At 36.2% G+C, this 20,125-nt stretch overlaps 1 protein-coding gene across 18 annotated transcripts in view; it reads right to left on the bottom strand.

The window, feature by feature from the left end:
- PHIP (PHIP subunit of CUL4-Ring ligase complex) overlaps positions 1 to 20,125 on the bottom strand; it is a 164,062-nt gene that overhangs the window by 84,142 nt on the left and 59,795 nt on the right. For 16 of the 18 annotated variants that reach the window (XR_011388640.2, XR_007922917.3, XR_016233922.1 and 13 more), the window contains 7 exons: positions 19,630 to 19,700; positions 16,785 to 16,885; positions 16,649 to 16,689; positions 15,824 to 15,922; positions 13,433 to 13,586; positions 12,858 to 12,992; positions 124 to 252 (listed from right to left, as the gene is read on the bottom strand). Coding sequence is in view for 10 of the 18 variants with exons in the window: in XM_051854539.3 (XP_051710499.1) it covers positions 124 to 252; positions 12,858 to 12,992; positions 13,433 to 13,586; positions 15,824 to 15,922; positions 16,649 to 16,689; positions 16,785 to 16,885; positions 19,630 to 19,700 (730 nt within the window). In the remaining 8 variants the exon portion in view is untranslated. Of the gene's footprint in view, positions 1 to 123; positions 253 to 787; positions 851 to 12,857; positions 12,993 to 13,432; positions 13,587 to 15,823; positions 15,923 to 16,648; positions 16,690 to 16,784; positions 16,886 to 19,629; positions 19,701 to 20,125 lie in introns of those variants that run through there. The other 2 variants (XM_089332990.1, XM_089332991.1) reach the window with 1 other exon arrangement.

Genomic DNA, 20,125 nt, shown 5'->3' with positions numbered 1-20,125 from the left:
AATGATTTTTCATACTTTATTTTGATGTCAAAATATGTTGACTCTTACTCCAAAAATATACAATTCCTTAAACATCAATAAAAATAAAAAGTAAGGGGATGATGTATATTCAACATACACTACCTTGTCATATTTGCTACTGGACCCAAAGCCAAAAATTAAAAGATGTCCATGAGAGTCTGTACATGCAAAATGCTGACCATCAGGGGAGCATTTGCAGTCAAATACTGCACCATGTCCTTGGCCTTCAATCTGAAATATATTTAACCAACAATCAGAAAATTATCACTAAAATATAAAGAATTGGTCAGTACTGTTATTAAAATTTTCTATGGTAAAAGATGTGTAAGAATACATCCTAATGAAGTAGTGTTTAAGTACAGCAAGCACAGTACAGCAATAAAATCTGTGAATAATCACTGAAAGTGCCAGATTAATACCTCTAAAAAACAAAGTACTTTATTTATTAATGGACCAAACACAATTCAGGCAATAAAAGAATACCAATCTCCTCCCAACCCCAAAGAAATCTGCTTCAAGTTTTTAACCCAGATTTAAAACAGGACTGCACTTCACATTCCATTTATCTCCATTCAATCATACCCATTCTGCAAAGGCTGACAACATCTAACAACTATAGTGATTTTTTTGGTAACTTTTCAAAGTAGTAGCCAAAGATTACTGCTCATAAGACACTAAGTTTTATTCCTTTTGGTAATATTCCCTGGTGGTCTGACTCATATTTTCAATGATGAATTTCAAAGGTTAAAGAAAAGGGTTTTTTTACCTGATAACTGTTTTCTGTTTTCCAGTTCCATTAATCCAGAACGAATGGGTTTCTCCCTGCAACCTGTCAATCAAACAGAGGTGGCCAATCACCACTCTGAATTTTTGCTCTCAGTGCTTCTTCATACTATGTTCCAGTTGAAAACTTCTTTAGCAGTGTTCTGAAAGAGGTAAAAATTCTACCCTATCTAAAGCACATCTAAGGACTGAATTTCAGAAATAACTAAAATAGGGAGTTGACTCCCTAACAAATAACAACTAAGGATGATTTTTAACAGATGTGATTGGAATTCTGGATTAGCAGAATCGGAACACACACACATTATCAGGTAAGAAATACCTCCTTTCTGTTCCGGTATCCACTGATCTAGAACAAAGTGAGTTTTATTAGTAATATCCTAAGAAATGCTTAGAAAAGAGAAAAGTGCTAATTTTATTTCTTATTAAAAATCAAGTATAAAGAAGGAGATACAGTTCACCAAATCCAGGAATGACCTAACTTTCAGAAGAACAGCCGTTTTCTCAAAGCTTTATTGTTTGGACAAAAGAGAAAATACCAGCATAAAATGAAGAGCTCTGCCCAGGAAGTAGTTAATACCACTAACAAGACCTCCTCAAAAAGAAAAGTAGCCTTTTCCTTTGGCTTCTTGAAAAGAAGAAATGAATACAATGGAACTTTATTAATGCTGTTTCAGATGGTGACAATATTAGAAAAGAATAATTTTCCTTAAAATGTAATCATATTAAAGAAAACTAATGTCTAATTACATACAAAAATTTATCATAAAGCAAGAAAGTAAATCATAAAATGAAACAGAATTATTTCCTACCTTTGAAGAGAGTGGGAAGATGGTAGGACAACAAAGGAAGACGACTGATTCAAATCTACTTTAAAACAATTCAAAGCCCGGAAAGAACAGAATTGTTTCTCCAGATTAGCACAGGCCTTAAATAGCCATATAGCTTAGCACGTGCCTCAAATGAAAGCCTACAAGTAGAGCTCTCAGGATTCAAGTCTTTTTCAATGTTTTAACAGGCAAATAAAAAAAGTGACATGACCTGTTCTAAGTAACCATAAAATGAAATTTACCCCGAAACAAGATTTTAATAAATTCAAAATTTAGCCACATTTTGTTAACTGATCTATTTATCTAGGTTCACTCAAAATTACAAGAGAAAAAAGCTACTACATTATAAATAAACTACAATGAATGTTTCTAGAACTATAGAGTAGTATAGATAAAAAGACTCAAAAATAGTCCAACTTAGTGATGCCAAAGGAAATCGGACAGATGTTCATGAACATATCCTTCATGTGATATTGAGGCAACCTTTTTTCAACTTCTTCTTGGGTAGGGGAGGACTAATCAACCACATGCCCAGGCTATCTACCAATGTTGTCACATCACAGTTGTACAGCTCTGACAGAATATTTTGTAAAAGTTTGAACCTAGTAAGCTTTTAAAATGCAAAGGAAAAATAGTAATCACTTTTAAGACCATTATGCACCTTATATAACACTTTGCATTGTGCATATGGCATATGATACTAATTTTCTTGGTCTAATACATTTGTTTGACTCCAAAGCAACCATAATATGAAGAAAACGACAGTCTACTGAAGTCACATCAGAAAAAACAAATAGTACATTATTTGGATTAATCATTGTTCATTAAAAAAGGGATTAAAAGGGGGACAGTGCTGTGCTGTATGAGGTTACATCTTCGACTGTGGTGCTGACATCACATATGCGTGTTGATTTAAATGCCAATTGCTCCACTTATGATCTAGCTCCCTGCTAATAGCTAGGGAAAGCAGTGGAAGATGACCCAAGCACTTGGGCCCTTACCACCACATGGGAGACCCAGAAGAAGCTCCTGGCTTCTGATCAGCTCAACTCTGGCCATTGTGGCAAATTGGGGAAGATTAGATGAAAAGACGTCTCTGCCTCCCCCTGTATCTGTAACACTGCCTCTCAGATAAATAAATCTTGAAAACAAAACAAGGCATTAAAAGAATCAACTTATGAACCAATTAAAAAGGTGTCTATAACATTACTAGTTAAAAAAAAATCAAGTTTATCTTTATTAATGGCTCCTCAGTTAACAAACACCTATACCCATAAAACAAAGACAGGGCTTTCCAAATAGAAAATATTTGACTTTCCTTTTATAACAAAAATAATCTACTTTAAAAAAATTATGTACGCAGGGCAGGCGCTGTGGATAGCAGGCACCAGTCTGTGTCCCAGCTGCTCCTATTCCCAACCAGCTCTCTGGTATGGCCTGGGAAAGCAGCAGAAAATAGCCAAAGTCCTTGGGCCCTTTCACCTGTGTGGGAGACCCAGAGGAAGCTTCTAGATCCTGGCTTCAGATCGGCGCAGGTCCAGAGGTAGCAGCCATTTGGGGAATAGATGAGCAGATAGAAGACTTCCCTCTCTGCCTCTGCCTTCTGTAACTCTTTCAAATAAACTTAAAAAAAAAAATGATGGGGGCTGGAGCTGTGACAAAGCCGCAACCTGCAGTGCCAAAATCGATATGGGCACCGGTTCAAGTCCCAGCTGCTCCACTTCAATCCAGCTCTCTGCTATGGGGCTCTGCACCCACATGGGAGACCGGGAGGAAGCACCTGGCTCCTGGCTTCGGATCAGCACAGCTCCAGCCGTTGCAGCCATCTGGGCAGTGAACTAGGGAATGGAAGACCTCTATCACTCAAATGAATAAATAAATTTAAGAAAAAAAATATGTATTCTATGGTTAATTAAGCCAACCAGAAAAGAAAGTTAAGTAATTGTTTGCAAAGGATTTCACTTTTTAAAACCAGAGTAAAAGTATTTATAAGGAAGAATTTTCAAAGGAAAAATTTAATAATGAAGGCACTTTTTTTTTTTGACAGACGGAGTTACGGAGTTAGACAGTGAGAGAGACAGACAGAAAGGTCTTCCTTCCGTTGGTTTACCCCCCAAATGGCCGCTGCGGCTGGCACACTGTGCTGATCCGAGGCCAGGAGCCAGGTTCCTCCTGGTCTCCCAAGCGGGTGCAGGGCACAAGGATCTGGGCCATCCTCCACTGGCTTCCTGGGCCACAGCAGAGAGCTGGACTGGAAGAGGAGCAACTGGGACAGAACCAACACCCCAACCGGGAGGGTGCCAGCAGGCGGAGGATTAGCCAGGTGAGCCACGGCACCAGCCAATAAAGGCACTTTTTGAATACACATGTGTATCCAGAAGGCAATGAATCTTTTCTTTGAAAATCAAAATTAAGAAAATATCCACTGGGCCGGCGCCGCAACTCACTAGGCTAATCCTCCGCCTTGCGGCACCAGCACACCGGGTTCTAGTCCCGGTAGGGGCGCCGGATTCTGTCCCGGTTGCCCCTCTTCCAGGCCAGCTCTCTGCTGTGGCCAGGGAGTGCAGTAGAGGATGGCCCAAGTGCTTGGGCCCTGCACCCCATGGGAGACCAGGATAAGTACCTGGCTCCTGCCATCGGATCAGCACGGTGCGCCGGCCGCAGCACGCCGGCCACGGCGGCCATTGGAGGGTGAACCAACGGCAAAAGGAAGACCTTTCTCTCTGTCTCTCTCTCTCTCTCACTGTCCACTCTGTCAAAAAAATAAAAATAAAAATAAATTAAAAAAAAAAAAGAAAATATCCACTGTATCTACATGAAAGGCATATGGGGCTATTATAAAATTAAATGTACTATGTAACAAGAGAATAAGTCAACATAAAATTTAATACTGTTATAGTTTATGCTGAGACATTAATAAGTAATGATAAATTTTCAAAATAAGTATATTTTAAAAGAACTATTCTAAGAAAATCAAGGGAGCTTATTATACATATTTTGGGACATGTGTAAATAAAGACCACTTAATAAAACTCACACATACTAAATAATAACAACAAAAATTTCAATAGAAGTTAAAATAAATAAACATAATTCAGCAATTTCAATATTTTGTTTTTCTAAAGGAGATAAGTTAAAATAATGACTCTCTTAATAGAAAATTTTGATACTGCTTAAGTTCTAAAAAATATTAGAGTATAGCCGGCGCCACGGCTCACTAGGCTAATCCTCCGCCTTGCGGCACCAGCACACCGGGTTCTAGTCCCGGTCGGGGCACCGGACTCTGTCCCGGTTGTCCCTCTTCCAGGCCAGATCTCTGCTGTGGCCAGGGAGTGCAGTGGAGGATGGCCCAAGTGCTTGGGCCCTGCACCCCATGGGAGACCAGGAGAAGTACCTGGCTCCTGCCATCGGATCAGCGCGGTGCGCCGGCCACAGCACGCTGGCCGCGGCGGCCATTGGAGGGTGAACCAACCGCAAAGGAAGAGCTTTCTCTCTGTCTCTCTCTCTCTCACTGTCCACACTGCCTGTCAAAAAAAAAAAAAAAAAAACAAAACAAAAAAAAACAAATTTTTTTTAAATATTAGAGTGTTTTTTTGGTAAGGATTTATTCATTTACTTGAAAAGCAGAGTTGCAGAGATAGAGAAAGAGAGACACAGAGAGAAAGAGATTTCCATCTGCTGGTTCACTCCCCAAATGGCCACAACAGTTAGGACTGGGCCAGGCTGAAGCCAGGAGCAAGGAACTTCATCAGGTCTCATATGTGGGTTAAGGATTTGGACTCATCTGCTGCTGCTTTCCCAAGAGCATTAGCAGGAAGCTGAATCAGAAGTGAAGCAGCTGGGATTTGAATGGGTGTCCACATGGGATGGCAACTCTGCAGGTGGCGGCTTAATATGCTGCACCACAGTGCCAGTCAGGAATTTAGAGATTCATAATGAATTTTTTAAAAAAGCAAACAAAAAACTTGTATGTGCTTTGTTTATGATCAAATTATTATACTTAATAAGTATGCTGGTGGGGCCAGCGCTGCGGTACAGCAAGTTAATCCTCTACCTGCAGCGCCGGCATCCCATATGGGTACTGGTTCTAGTCCCGGATACTTTTCTTCCAATCCAGCTCTCTGCTATGGCCTAGGAAAGCAGTGAAAGATGGCTCAAGTCCTTGAGCCCCTGTACCAGCAAGGGAGACTCGAAAAAGCTCCTGGCTCCTGGCTTAGGATCGGCGCAGCTCCAGCTGTTACGGCCATTTGGGGAGTAAACCAGTGGATAGAAGACCTTTCTCTCTCCTTCTCGCTGTCTTTAACTCTACCTCTCAAATAAATAAATAAAATCTTTTAAAAAAAAAGTATTCTAGTACATATTCTGAGGGGGAGGATACCAAATACAACTTCTACCACAATTTTTGTGAAGTAGAAAGTTGAATAATAAAAGGCAGGAATGAGTTCCAAAGATCTTGCCTTGAGTAATGAACAAATCCCCTAATCTCCCTGTGGAATTATGAAGATAACTGAAATGATCACTAGATTTCAACTCTGTTCCAAAATTCTACCATCTGATATTCAGAATGTTTGCTAAAGAACCTACTAACAAATCTAGAAATGAAATATAGTAAAAGCTCTAGAATACAGAATAAAATCATAGGATCTAAAGTATTTTCAATTATGAGGAATATAAATCTACTGTAGAAAATAATATGTGTATACTTCTACAAAACCTCCAAAGCATGTAAGTTTAAATAAACATGCTATTTTAGGCAGAATTATCCTGTTATACAATTATTTCAATTCTATGCTCAAGGTTACTTTTTACATTTTATTCATTTTTTGAGCATACTACTGAGTAGAGGAGGATATTTAACATGCATATCTTGCTCTAATAATTTTATTATATAGATTTAAATATCAAAAACCAAACAGGTAAGAATCATAATTTTTCATTTTCAATTAAGTTGAAAGACAGAAAGATGAGACAGAGTGAGAAAGAGAGACAAACAGAAGAGATCTATCTGCTGATTTACTTCCCAAATGTTCAAGATTCAAGGCTAAAGCCAGGAACTTGGAAATCAATTCAAGTCTCATGTGGGTGAAAGGGACTCAAGTACTTGAGCCATCATCTGCTTCCTCCCAGGTACAATTTAGTAAGAAGCTGGATCAGAAGAAGAGGAATGAGGATTTTAACTATGCACTCTCATAGGGGGTGCGGGCATTCCCCCTAGAGGCATCTTAATAGCTGCGCTAAACATGTGCCCTAAGAAACTTATACTAAAAATTATCCTGAGTACTTCATTCATTCAAATTAGAGTTCAATAACATGAGGGAAAATAAACTTAACAGTATATATTAGATACTCACTACAGACTATATTTAAAATACATGTTGGTTATTTTTGATTATTACAACTATTATTGTGTACACAAAGACTGTATCAGGGAGGCTATCTGTATTCAAGTACTGTCAAATTCCTCTAAAAGACCATTACTCTACATTTCTTTTAACAGTGAAAATTAATTTAATTTACAGAACATTATTTCATCTGAACTAAGATGGCCATTATTATAAAATAAGTAGTGCTGATTAGGAAATTTAAATAAAAAAACTGCTATATCTAGCTTGACAAAATCATAGATCAAATTACTGTATGAAATTAAAATAATTTATTATATAAAAGTGATTCTGAGGAATCAGCTCTAGATTTTCATATATATCAGGGCTGGCACTGTGGTATAGCAGCTACCTGTGGCCCTAGCATCCCACATGGGCACCAGTTTGAGTCCCAGCTGCTCTACTATCCACTCTCTGCTAATGTGCTTGGGAAAAGCAGTGGAGGACAGTCCAAGTCCTTGGGCCTCTGCACCCACATGTGAGACCCAGAAGTTCCTGACTCCTGACTTCGGATCAGCCCAGCTCTGGATGTTGTGGCCATTTGGTGAGTGAGCCAGCTGATGGAAGATTCTTTCCTTTCTCTCTCTCTCTCTCTCTCTCTTTCTCCTTGCCACTCTTCCTTTTCCCTCCCTCCTTCTCTCTCCCATTCTTCCTAACTCTGCCTTTCAAATAAATAAATAAACCTTTAAAAAAGGAAAAATATTACCAAAATAAGTAACTCATTTTCAAATTTATCAGCATTTTCTTATCTGATTCTGTAGACAGCAATATTATTAAGTTTTCCTTAAAACTTAATTTCTCCTCCTTTAACATACTAACAAGGTATCCTCCTAACACATTCTCTAGGGACTGTGTTCTCTTCCCCATTCTGTAATTATTAAGTACATTTCAAAGTTTAATTCTAAGTCCTCTACACTGCCCTCTATATCACCATATCTCCATGAGGAGGCAAACATCATTCTGTATGGAACAACTTAACATTTCTTTTTCTCTACTCCTAGCTCTTCCAACTATTCTATTTCCAAGTGCTTAATGGCCATTTCCACAAAGGTAGTCTTATACAATAAACATATATACAAATGAATTAAAAACAAATCAGTTTTTCCTCATGTGTTTCATATTCTCATTAATAAATAACATTGTTGTCAAGGACATACTGACCTAATACTCTGAATTTAACTATTAAACCTTTCCTTCTTGTCACTTCAAACAGCCAGGAACAGCCCAATCCCAATATATGACACAAAATATTTTTTTCCTTACTTCATAAATTCACTACTACCTACCTGTATAATTTCTTATTATAATCTTACTGATAAAACAGTTCCGTCTACATTGATCAGATTTTATATATGAAATACTACTACTGGCAATAAAATTATTTTTTCTCATAATTTACAAACCCCCCACTACATTTACTCTTCTTTATGTTTATGAGATCATTTCAGGCCATTAATAATCCACCTCAATCTATGCTTTCTGTTTTACCATCCATTATTTGCAAAATCTACTCCACACAAACTTTCTAAATCACTTAAACAACATGTATAACATTTACCTTGTAGTTATAAAGTTCCATTCATTTATAAAATTACTGAACATCTATTTAACTTTCAAGATACAGTTTCAATTCTTCCTTGTCAACAAAACTTTGAACATCCACCCTGACAGAATGCCTACATTTTTAGATATCACAATTGCCTCATCATTTGTCATGCTACCATTTGAAACTATTTATATTTTCAGGTTTACATTTATCTTCCTAACTTAACTGTGAATTGGTTAAAAATGACTATATCCCTCCTTGTGGTTCTCATATTTTGTGCTTAACACAAAATCACTCAAATATATGTCAATCAAAATATCTTCACCTGCATGTGTACATTCTGTACTTGTATAACCACATACTTTCCCTTATTAACTATCAAATCTCAAACACTTCTGTGATAATGGATCATGAGTATGTGAAAGTTACTACACAAAAGTAATCCATCAAACATAAAACTATGACAAACTCATGTTCATGGCAACCAATTTTATGGTATGTTTTTTGCACCAAGATATACATAGATGAAAATAAGATAGTATCTATAAGAACCCCAGATAGCTGAAAGAAAATAATAATTAAGGTTGATAAGAAAACTGAAGGTAATTCTTATCCAAAGAAGTTGAAATAAGAACTAGAAGTATCAGGGAGCCCTTTTAACATACTCAATATAAATATTGACATTATATTGTTAAATGACAGTAGATGGATGATAGAGATAAAGATAGAAACTTGAAATTCTCATTCAGAAGAGAACAGAAATGAGATATAGCTATTTTGAGCTTTTCTTTCTTTCTTTCCTAGATACGAGCAGCTACATTTATCTAAAACTAAAATATAGGTCACACTGAGAACATGTTAATGTCAGAAGTATGTATGTGCAAAAATTCTGAGTGGTAGATTGGCAGCCTCTGCTCATTTGGGACGTTGCAAGGAGAAATACATTGTTCTGGATTAGTGGACACTGGAACATTTTTTTTTTTTAACTCTTAAGTAAAAGAAAGGTTAAGAGAACAATTATAAAAATAAGGAAACCTTTAATTAAATAAAAACTGTTATTTCAAATTTACCCATGAGACAACAAAGTAAAGCAAAAATCAAATTCAGTAAAACCACTTTCTAACAAGAGACATATTGAAATCTTCAATTAAAATCAAAACCAGACAGGAGGCAACAAATTATAGCTTTAAATAACATAAAACAGAAAGATATGAAAAGAGATAATCAGAGTACAGTTAAGACTACAGTGAAAAGAGAGCAAGAGAGACAAAGCAAAAGTGCCAGAGACATGAAGAAAGCTACTAACAGGGGGTCCTCAAATACAACTGCTAGTATCTTTTAGCTACTAATAGCCAAATTGTCTAAGCACTAAGAAATATGAAAAATTCTCTTTTCATTATCTTTAGAAATTCACATTCATTTGAATATGTAGTTAAAAATCAGTTATACTGTGTGATAATTTAATGAAAAAAAAAAGCCACAAAAATTTATATTTAGGAGCACTTAAGATTATAATAAGTAAACTTGTAAACCTGCCTACCTCTTTCAGGGAAAGTGAATATTACCATGTCCTCAACTTCAGTCCAGATAATTGTACATACATTGAAGTTATTTCCGATAATAATTTATATTATTAGCATTTAATTAGAGCTTAGAAAAATATAGGCTTCCTGAGTTATATTCAACTAGTTAGGAATATTTTTAATATATGTTACATGCTTTGATAAAAGCCAAACATATAGTATTTTTAATATAACATAATATGCTGAAATATGAACAATAACTGATGTGGTTTAAAGGAATGTATGTTAACAAATTCATTTTTCTTAAAAGACTAAAGTTGTTTTATATTCATAATTCTTTTGGTTCTTTCCTTGGTTCATTCAAAAAAAGAGAAAAACTGAAAACATTAACTTGAACTTGGGATTACTTAGTAAAACTCAGTATAAATTAAATTCCTAATGTTAAGTTGTATGGTATCTTAGTAATTCAAAATTTTAGATTAGCCATACAGAGCCAAATAACTGTAACTGTACCCAAAATTCATTCATACATAATAGCAGACACCAAGAATATAAGCTCCTACACCCTAAAATTTCCATTTTTTTCAATAATAGAAATTCTGGATGCTTTTTTTTTCTTTCACCTGCCCATAGATAAAACAGGCAATGAAATGAAAAAAAGAATGAAGAGCAAAGGAAGTAGGGCATTTAGATAACTTGTAAACTGACAGGAAAAAAAATAAAATTTAACAATAAGATCTCAGATCCACTCAAGAGTTAATACTGTAAAAGACTATCCCCTGGACATACACTGGGAGTTGGAAGTTTGGTTTGCAAGGACATTGAGAAAAGCTAAAAATAAAAAAAAAAACCATAACTAGATGAACTATTAAGAATGCATTAGCAACAATCATGGGTATAAGTCCAAGTTTCCACAAAATAAGTGTGAAACATAGGTAAATCTAGGCAACAGATTTCATCTTTGTAATGTGCAGTTTCTCCATTTATAAAACCTGAAATAATGAAACCCACGTTAATTATATAAGGTTTTCATGAAACCAAAATGAGGTAATATATATGGAAGCATTTTGCAAATCATTAAAAAGCATCAAAAAAGTAAAGAGAATATCTTTAATTAATTAAGGTGAGGTAAGCTCATTTTCTGTTTTCCTAAGGTTTTTAATGCAAGATATAATTTGTATCTATATTAGTTTATGTTTTGTTTCTCTCACAGTGTCAAGAGTCTATGGATAACACCCAATATAACATAATTTGCGCCCTTTACAGGTTTTCTTTCTTATTTATATAAAGAACAAGAAAAACATTCTCATCTGAAACTATCACTAAGCATTAAGTTGAAGGCCGTTCCAGAATAATTTCTTAGCTAATTTCAAAGAATATATATTTTGGCTGAATTCTTACTTCTGGTTACAATACTAACTTGTAATAGACTAACCTGTAATGCACTAAAAGCAAACTATCTAACACTCAAGGTATGATTTTTATATCTATGAAAAAGGTGAAATATTAGTGTGGCAACTTACCTGATGAGGAAAAATTCACCTTTGTAACTAAAAGGTGAAAACAGTATTCAACTAAGAGAAAAAAGTTTCTCTCCAAACACTCTATCAATACAATAATGCCTTTTGAAAAGATGAAATTACTAAATAATGCCCCTTTTGTAGGTGTGATTCTTTGAAGGTAGAGAATGTTGCAAAAATAAACAAATCAGAAATACAAGGACAGAGAAAGAAATAACACTTCTTACCAGAATATTTATGTATTTTCTTTTTAAAAATTCTCTATATAATCACAAAGGAAATCCATCCATGATTAACAATTGCACCCCAAATAATCAACATTATATTTATAGAAAGATGAGAATTTTACAAACCTGATTTCTTACTGATACACACTAAGCACAGTCATAAAGACAGGTAAAGTTAATTCTTTCACTTATAAAATTCTCTGTATCTTCCTATTTATTATGCAAAACTAACTTCTCTGATTATTAATCAAGGAATAGATCACTTCCATACAATTTTTTTACATTATTTTATTCACGAATGATTATTTTGTGAAATAATTTGTTTCACAAAAAAAATTTGACCACACACTATTAACTATTATTTTATGATGTATTACTGAATGTGTACATACAGGTAATTCAAATCTATTTTTAGAAAATATGACTATATGACTGCTTTATTTTAGGAACCCTTTATATTTTATACAGTGTTTAGAAATGAGAGGAAACACTGCTCAAATTATCTACGAGACTAAATCACTATAATTCAAAAACTCTGCAAAATATGGTAAAATCTATATGGGAAATAAACTATAAAAGAAAAAGGTAAGTTCAAATAAGTAATACACTATAATATAATCAAAGGCAAGAAATGCCTAACTCTTCAGCTTTAATTTTGAAATGCATTTGAATCTAATTCCTTTGCACTACAGGATTGACAATGACATTCAATAATGCAACATAAATATTTATTTGTCATTTGTGCTGATTATTTTCCAAACATTTCTTTCTTCTCTTTCTTATATCTTCATGCTTGTGAGCTTCTGCTCACTATTAAAACTACACTATTAAACTACAACTATACCAGTTTTCACAACATATAGGCATTCTAATTCAGGTATGGAATAAATTAGTTCTTTACAAATGGAAATCTAAAGTCAAAATATGTATAAACCAAGTCATAAATGAATTTCCTTTGTGATATGCAAAGTACCTTCAAGAAGTTCCCAAATCTTTAACAGCTATAAAACAATGACTGATAATTACCATATTGAAATAAGATCGAATTTTGACTCCTCTTGCCAGGTCCCACACTATTACATTTCCATCGTGACCAGCAGAAAAGAGAACTCTAGGATCGAATGGGTGTGGCTCAAGAACAAATACCTCATCTTCATGACCCTGAAATATGTTTGAAGTGTCACAGATTTTAAATATAAAAATAAAAAAATTAATGAAACACCAATATAGCAACATTCCTAGGAACTGAGAAACTAAGTTCTAAGAATTATTTAAATTGGCAAAAACATCCAAATTTATCTATGTGTATATAATAATGAATCTAAGCTAATTTTGTCCAGGGTTTTGCATTCATTTAGTGAAACATAAGAATACTATTAATACATTCCTACACAGCAAAAAACAGCAAGCATCTACAAAATATTTGCAAGCCAAACTTGTTTAAATGCATTTTAAAATCACTACAACCACCCACAAAGCCTTATTACTCTAGAAAACAACTTTTTAGCTAACATAAAAGACTATAAAGCCCTTAATAAAAATATCCCTTTCCATAGCCAGCTTCAGTTATATCAAATAAAAATAAATCTTTTCTTTCTCACCATCAGGACATGAATTAGTTGACCGGTGTAAGAATTCCAAACTTTCAAAGTCATGTTATTAACTGCAGTTATAACTGTATTGTCATGTCGATCCCAAGCTACCATAGTTACTTTCATTTTTGTGATTTTATCTTCTATTCCTTGAAGATTTTGACTGAAAGTAAGGGAGGCAGTATTTGTTTATAATGACTTTATAAAATAGTATGACAAAAGTCAAAATGTATTTTCTTATTATTTAACTTATTTAATAGCAGTTGAGAATAATTTGAATCCACATATAATAATGGCAAAAATCACTACACAGGGTCAGGAAATCCCTGATTCTATTCTAAGCTATTAGTATCAAATGACCTTGGGTAAACATTACTGTTCTAACTATCTAGATGTAAGAACTCTATGCTATCAACTCCACCATTTACTCTTCCATCATGTTCTGACTACTCTGCCCTCCTATCCATTTGAGTTAACTACAAGTAGAGAAAAATGGTAATATATAATATAAAAATAACAGTTACAATATGTAATATAATTTATCTCAGCTGAAGAAAACCTTTGGATAGAAAACATTATCCCTCTGTGATAGATGGGATATTTTAATATACTCTGGTTTCTGAAAAAAACATCAGAAGTTGTAACTGTCTTACAAATACTATTATCCTATTAAGAAAACTGAACTGGGGCCAGCACTGTGGTGTAGTGGGTTAAGCCTCCACATGCAGCACCAGCATCCCATATGGGCTCTGGTTCAAGTCCCAGCTGCTCCTCTCTTGATCCAGCTCCCTGCTGATGGCCTGGGAAAGCAGTGAAAGATGGCACAAGTCCCTGGGCTCCTGTACCCACATGGGAGACCAGGAAGAAGCTCCTGGCTCCTGGCTTCAGACTGGCCCAGCTCCAGCTGTTGTGGCCATTTAGGGAGTGAACGAGTGGATAGAAGACCTCTCTCTGTGTGTCTCTCCCTCTTTCTCTCTCTGTAACTGCCTCTCATATAAACAATTAATAAATCTTAAAAAAAAAAAAAAATGAACTGGGGACAGCATTGTGGTATAGCGGATTAAGCTGTCAGCATTCCACATCAGAATGCGTGGTTCAAGCCTCGGCTACTCTGCTTTCTCATTTAGCTTCCCACTGATGCGGCTGGGAAGGCAGCAAAAGATGATCTAAAGAGCTGGGCCCCTGCCATCGATCTGGGAGACCAGTATGGAGTTACTACCTCCTGGTTTTGCCTTGTCCGCAAATTGTAGCCATTTGGGATATGAACAGGCAGACGGAAGAAGAATCCCTCTGTGTCATTCTGTCACTCAGATAAAATAAATAAATCTTAAAAAAAAAAACAGAAAACTGAACTAGAATGCAAGTTGTTATCTTCTTTTGTTAAGATTTATTTATTTATTTATTTGAAAGGCAGAGTTAGAGAGAGGGAGAGACAGATCTTCCATCCTATAGTTCACTCCTCAAATGGCACAAGGGCCACAGCTGGGCCAGGCAGAAGCCAGGAGCTTCTGTGTCTCCCACGTGGGTAATAGGACCCGAGTACTTGTGTCCATCTTCCACTGCTTTCCCAGCCCAGACATATTATCAGGGAGCTGGATTGGAAGAGGAACAGCCGGGACATCTACCAGTTCGCGTACCGGATGCTGGCATCACAGGTGGTGACTTAAGCCTCTGCCACAACAATGGTCCTGCAAGTCTTATATCCATTAAGGAATCATTTCGTAAAAATCAACACTGTATCTTCTATAGCAGCTCTAGTTGTTGTGATATGATTTCACAGACTAAGAATCACTCCACCTTATTACATTACATACTTCAAATCAGGGGTAGAAAACTTTTTTCTGCCAAAGACTATTTGTATACTTTTAACATCATGTGCAGGTCATACAAAATTATCAGTTTAAAAATTAGCCTGCTGGGGCCGGTGCTGTGGCGTAGTAGGTAAAGCCGCTGCCTGCAGTGCCAGCATCCCATATGGGCACCAGTTCAAGTCCCGGCTACTCCACTTCCAATTCAGCTCTCCGCTATGGCCTGGGACAACAGTAGAAGATGGCCCAAGTCTCTGGGCCCCTGCACCCGCATGGGAGACCCAGAAGAAGCTCCTGGCTCCTGGCTTCAGATCGGCCAAACTCTGGCCATTGCAGCCATGTGGGGAGTAAATCAGTGGATGGAAGCCCTCTCTATCACTTTCTCTCTCTCTGCCTTTCTGTAACTCTGCCTTTTAAATAAATAAATCAAATTAGCCTGCTATTATATACAGATTTATTTAATTTTGAGTTCTGACTGTGACTACATCAAGAGGGCAGACCAAACAATTTCAGATGCCTTACACAGCCAGTAAACTGGATGTTCCTCACCCCTTATCTATAACTATGTAATATTTCAAATTTTATCTCTTACCCTGCTGGACGAGTAGCCATATCCAACAAAATGCTTTTCCATTCTCTTCTTTTAAACTGCCAAATGCGTGCTGTCCCATCACGACTGCCACTTACAAATCTGTATTAAAAGGAGTACAGTCCCCCAAGGACAAACCACAAATGCTTTATGAAAACGTGTTCTTCTCAAAGTTTCATTTTAAAAGACAGCACTCATCTTTATTTATACAGCATTCTAATACAATACAGATAATTCCTGCAAATAATCTCTAGAAATGTAAGACTTCCTTAAACTTTGTAGGCTTTTTAATATTTTATACATAAATGTTCTAATGTCATGTCTTTTCTCAAAAATAACATTCAAATGTGATTCAAGGCTGTTATTCACCACTCTAGAAATAGAATTGATAGCTTCCAATGGAAAAATGTTTTCCTCTCAGTGTAGAAGAAACTGACGAGTTCTACTCAAAATGTTTAGAAATAGCTTTATTTCTTTGTAAAATAAGACATGAGAAAATTAACACACTATCATCATTTTCTATCAATAAATAGGTTTGTCTCAAATGTTACACTCGGATATATTTCCAATCTCTACCAAAAGCGTCTCTATACTTTAATATATAGAGAATACACAGGAAAACATAAATGATTTCTTATTATAAATGTGTTCAAGTAAACTAATATTATAAATTAAGACGTTTACATGCACAAGAAGGCTTTAAGTGGTAAAGATATTTATTTCAGGCAACTAATTCCTATATAACTTTATAAATAAAACTGTAGAGATTAGACTCATCTTTATCTCATAATATTAAAATTGAATTAGACAAATGTAGTAAGTATTTACCTGTTACTAGTGTTAGAAAACTGGATACTGTCAACTTTGTCCTAAACACAAACAGATAAACAATAAAATGGATGCTAAATATAAACTATTAAACTCATTTAAATTATACTTATCTAATTTATTCAGCAGTACTTACAGTATGAAATTCCAATTCTGATATTTTCTCTGGCTGACCTGATCCGAAAAAATAAACCCTAATAATATGATCTGTGCTTCCTGTAGCCAGAAACATTCCACCTATGAAGAACAACACACATAAATAAAACATAACCTCAAAAATATATGAAATTAAACAAAATTCAAGTGATATTAGAATTTCTCTCTAAAACCAATCATTTATCTTAAATATACAAGTGACATTTAAGTTTTTCTTTTGTTTTTTTGTTATTTGAAAAGCAGAGTTACAGAGAGAGAGGGAAAGAGCGAGAGCAAGAATTTCATCCACTGGTTCATTCCCCAAATGGCCACAACGGCAGAAGCTGGGCCAGAGGGAAGTCAAGAACCAGGAGCTTCTTCGAGGTCTCCCACATGGGTGGCAGAGACCCAAACACTTGGGCCATCTGCCACTGCTTTCCCAGTCACATTAGCAGGGAGCTGGATGGGAAGTGGAGCAGCCAGGACTCAAACCCATACCCATAAGGGATGTCTGCACTATAGGCAGTGGCTTTTCCAATTACACCACAGGACTGGCCCCATATAATTGAAATTTAAGAAAAGAAGTTAGCTAATATAACTTTGACTACAATGGATTTTTTTCAATATTTACAGGAGAAAAGCTTTCTCCTAGAAAAATAATTTTACTAAGTGTTTACATATTCTTACCATGTTAAAAATCAGTCATCACTAGAAAACATGTCTCCTTTAACATTACTAAAATCCTTCTCTTAGCCCATTTATCATCTGCCAAAATTCCATAAAATTTTAAGGCCCTAACTTGTCATTACAAACTTTGCAATACAATGAGCCTGCACTCTTCTGAAATCAAATAATTTCGTAGCAATACATTTTATTTTGCATTATTTGTGTATGTCATTTGTTCCCTTCTTAACACCATTATCTGGCACAGCACGTAACAGTGCTTATATAAAATGAAATAATTAAATGAGTGCTAAATGACCTAGCCACCAAACCTTTAACATTTTATCTCTGAAAGAGGCAAAAATTCAGAGTACAACACATGCATGTACAGTGCCTATGTTTATGTTATTATTAGAAGGAACACTGTCATCATGGCATTAGCACTGTTAATGTGGGAGTTAAGAAACCAAAAGATGTTGGGGCCAATTGTGGTGCTTCAGGTTACACCACCACTTGCAACAAAGGAATCCCATAATGGAGCATCCGGGGTAAGTCCTGGCTACTCTGCTTCTGAATCATCTTCCTGCTAATGCACCTGAAAGGCAACAGATGACAGCAGAAGTACATGGGTCTCTGCCTACCCATACTAGAGACCAGGATGGAGTTCCCAGCTCCTGGCTTTGGCCTGGCCCACACCAGGCTATTGCAGCCATTTGGGAAGTGAATCAAAAGATGGAAGACCTCTTTCTCTCTGCCTCTCCCTCCCTCTGCCTTTCAAATAAATACATAAATAAATCTAAATAAACCAAAGATGTACAGGTATTACAATGGAAGAAAAGAGACTCATTTTATCATTTGTTGCTATCTCTTTTCTCGGGTAATCCTGCTATCCACCATTATAGAAAGTATAGAAAAAGTAAAAGTGAAAATAAAGGCAGAAACGTATCAGAATATTATGTGTTTGATCTATTCACATTTAATTTTATCATCAATTCACTTTAAATATCTAGGTCGTAGCTTGCTTAAAAATCTGTAACATCAAGCCGGCGCCGCAGCTCACTAGGCTAATCCTCCACCTTGCGGCACCGGCACACCGGGTTCTAGTCCCAGTCGGGGTACCGGATTCTGTCCCAGTTGCCCCTCCTCCAGGCCTGCCCTCTGCTATGGCCCGGGAGTGTAGTGGAGGATGGCCCAAGTTCTTGGGCCCTGCACCCGCATGGGAGACCAGGAGAAACACCTGGCTCCTGGTTTCGGATCAGCACGATGTGCTGGCCGCAGCACGCCGGCCGCGGCGGCCATTGGAGGGTGAACCAATGGCAAAAGGAAGACCTTTCTCTCTCTCTCTCTCTCTCTCTCTCTCTCTCTCTCTCTCACTGTCCACTCTGTCAAAAATTTAAAAAAAAAAAAATCTGTAGCATCCATTCAAAATGCTGCTTCGTAAATTCAAAATATAACTGGAATACTAGCACTGCAATACAGCTACTTTTTAAACAGCAAATAAGACAGTCTGGGGCAAATAATGTCTTTCTTACACTGAACCATTAAAAGAATCACTTTGTAAGAGATAATTTTGAAATTATTTATTCTCTCCTACTAAAGCATTATGGCCTTCTTCAAGAAAATATTAGATCTGGCATTGTAGCACAGAGGGTTAAGCTACCGCCTGTGATGCCAGCATCCAAACTGGGCACTGGTGCCAGTCCAGACTGCTCCATTTCCCAACCAGTTCTCTGCTAATGTGCCTGGGAAAGGAGCAGAAGATGGCCCATATCCTTGAGCCCCTGCACCCAGGTGGAAGACTTGGATAGAGTTCCAGGCATCAGGCTTTGTCCTTGCCCAGCCCTGGCCATTGCAGCCATCTGGAAAGTGGTCCATTGAATGGAAGCTCAGTCTCTCTATCTCTCCTTCTATCTCTGTAACTGCCTTTCAAATAAAAGTAAATAAATCTTTAAAAGAAAATTAGTCATGTGATTAGATAAACTAAATTTCAACAAAGCTAAAATACTTCTCAATTGAATTATGTGTTTACTTAATAGCTCTGGAATATGTACGAAGATATGATTTATAATGCAACAGTAAATTATTTTCAAAAACTTTTATGTGTTCCACCACAAGCTTTCCAATACACAATTTTAAGCAGAAAATTATGGGGGCAGTGGTAGGTGGGGCAGGTGGGATATTACCAGCACTAAAAGAAGAACAGATCATTTGAACTCCAGGCCGAGGGCGCTCAGTAAATTTGGCAGGTCTTGGACTACAAAAAAATAAATAAGTAAAAAAAATAAAAACCAGTAATACCAGAAATAAACTGTATCAAAAAGTAATCACAGGACCAAACTAAATACGAAGCAACAGATGGCTCCCTTCCTAAAAACATCTTAGAAATCATTATGTGTCATGATCAGCAGATCTTGTACAAACTCTAGATATAGGTTTCACAGGAGCTCCTGTTTACACAACAATCTGCATAGGGAACAATCCCAAAGTCACGTCACATTAGACATGCAGTTAGTAGTTACACTCACCTCTTATCAGTTAAACAAGTATTCAGTGTTTCATACAGTAGAATAGCAACATACAAATATATATAAGGAAGTTAGTTATTTGTAAATATGGACACTAGCAAAATAGGTGCCACTTCTGCTGCTGACACATATTATCAACATCTAAACTTGTCCA

The sequence above is a fragment of the Oryctolagus cuniculus genome, chromosome 5, assembly GCF_051225735.1.
Source record: "Oryctolagus cuniculus isolate XC-2025 breed Fujian yellow rabbit chromosome 5, ASM5122573v1, whole genome shotgun sequence".
NCBI classification, from domain to species: Eukaryota; Metazoa; Chordata; class Mammalia; order Lagomorpha; family Leporidae; genus Oryctolagus; species Oryctolagus cuniculus.
Note: the sequence above shows the minus strand (reverse complement) of the source record. Positions and strands in the feature narration are given on the sequence as shown.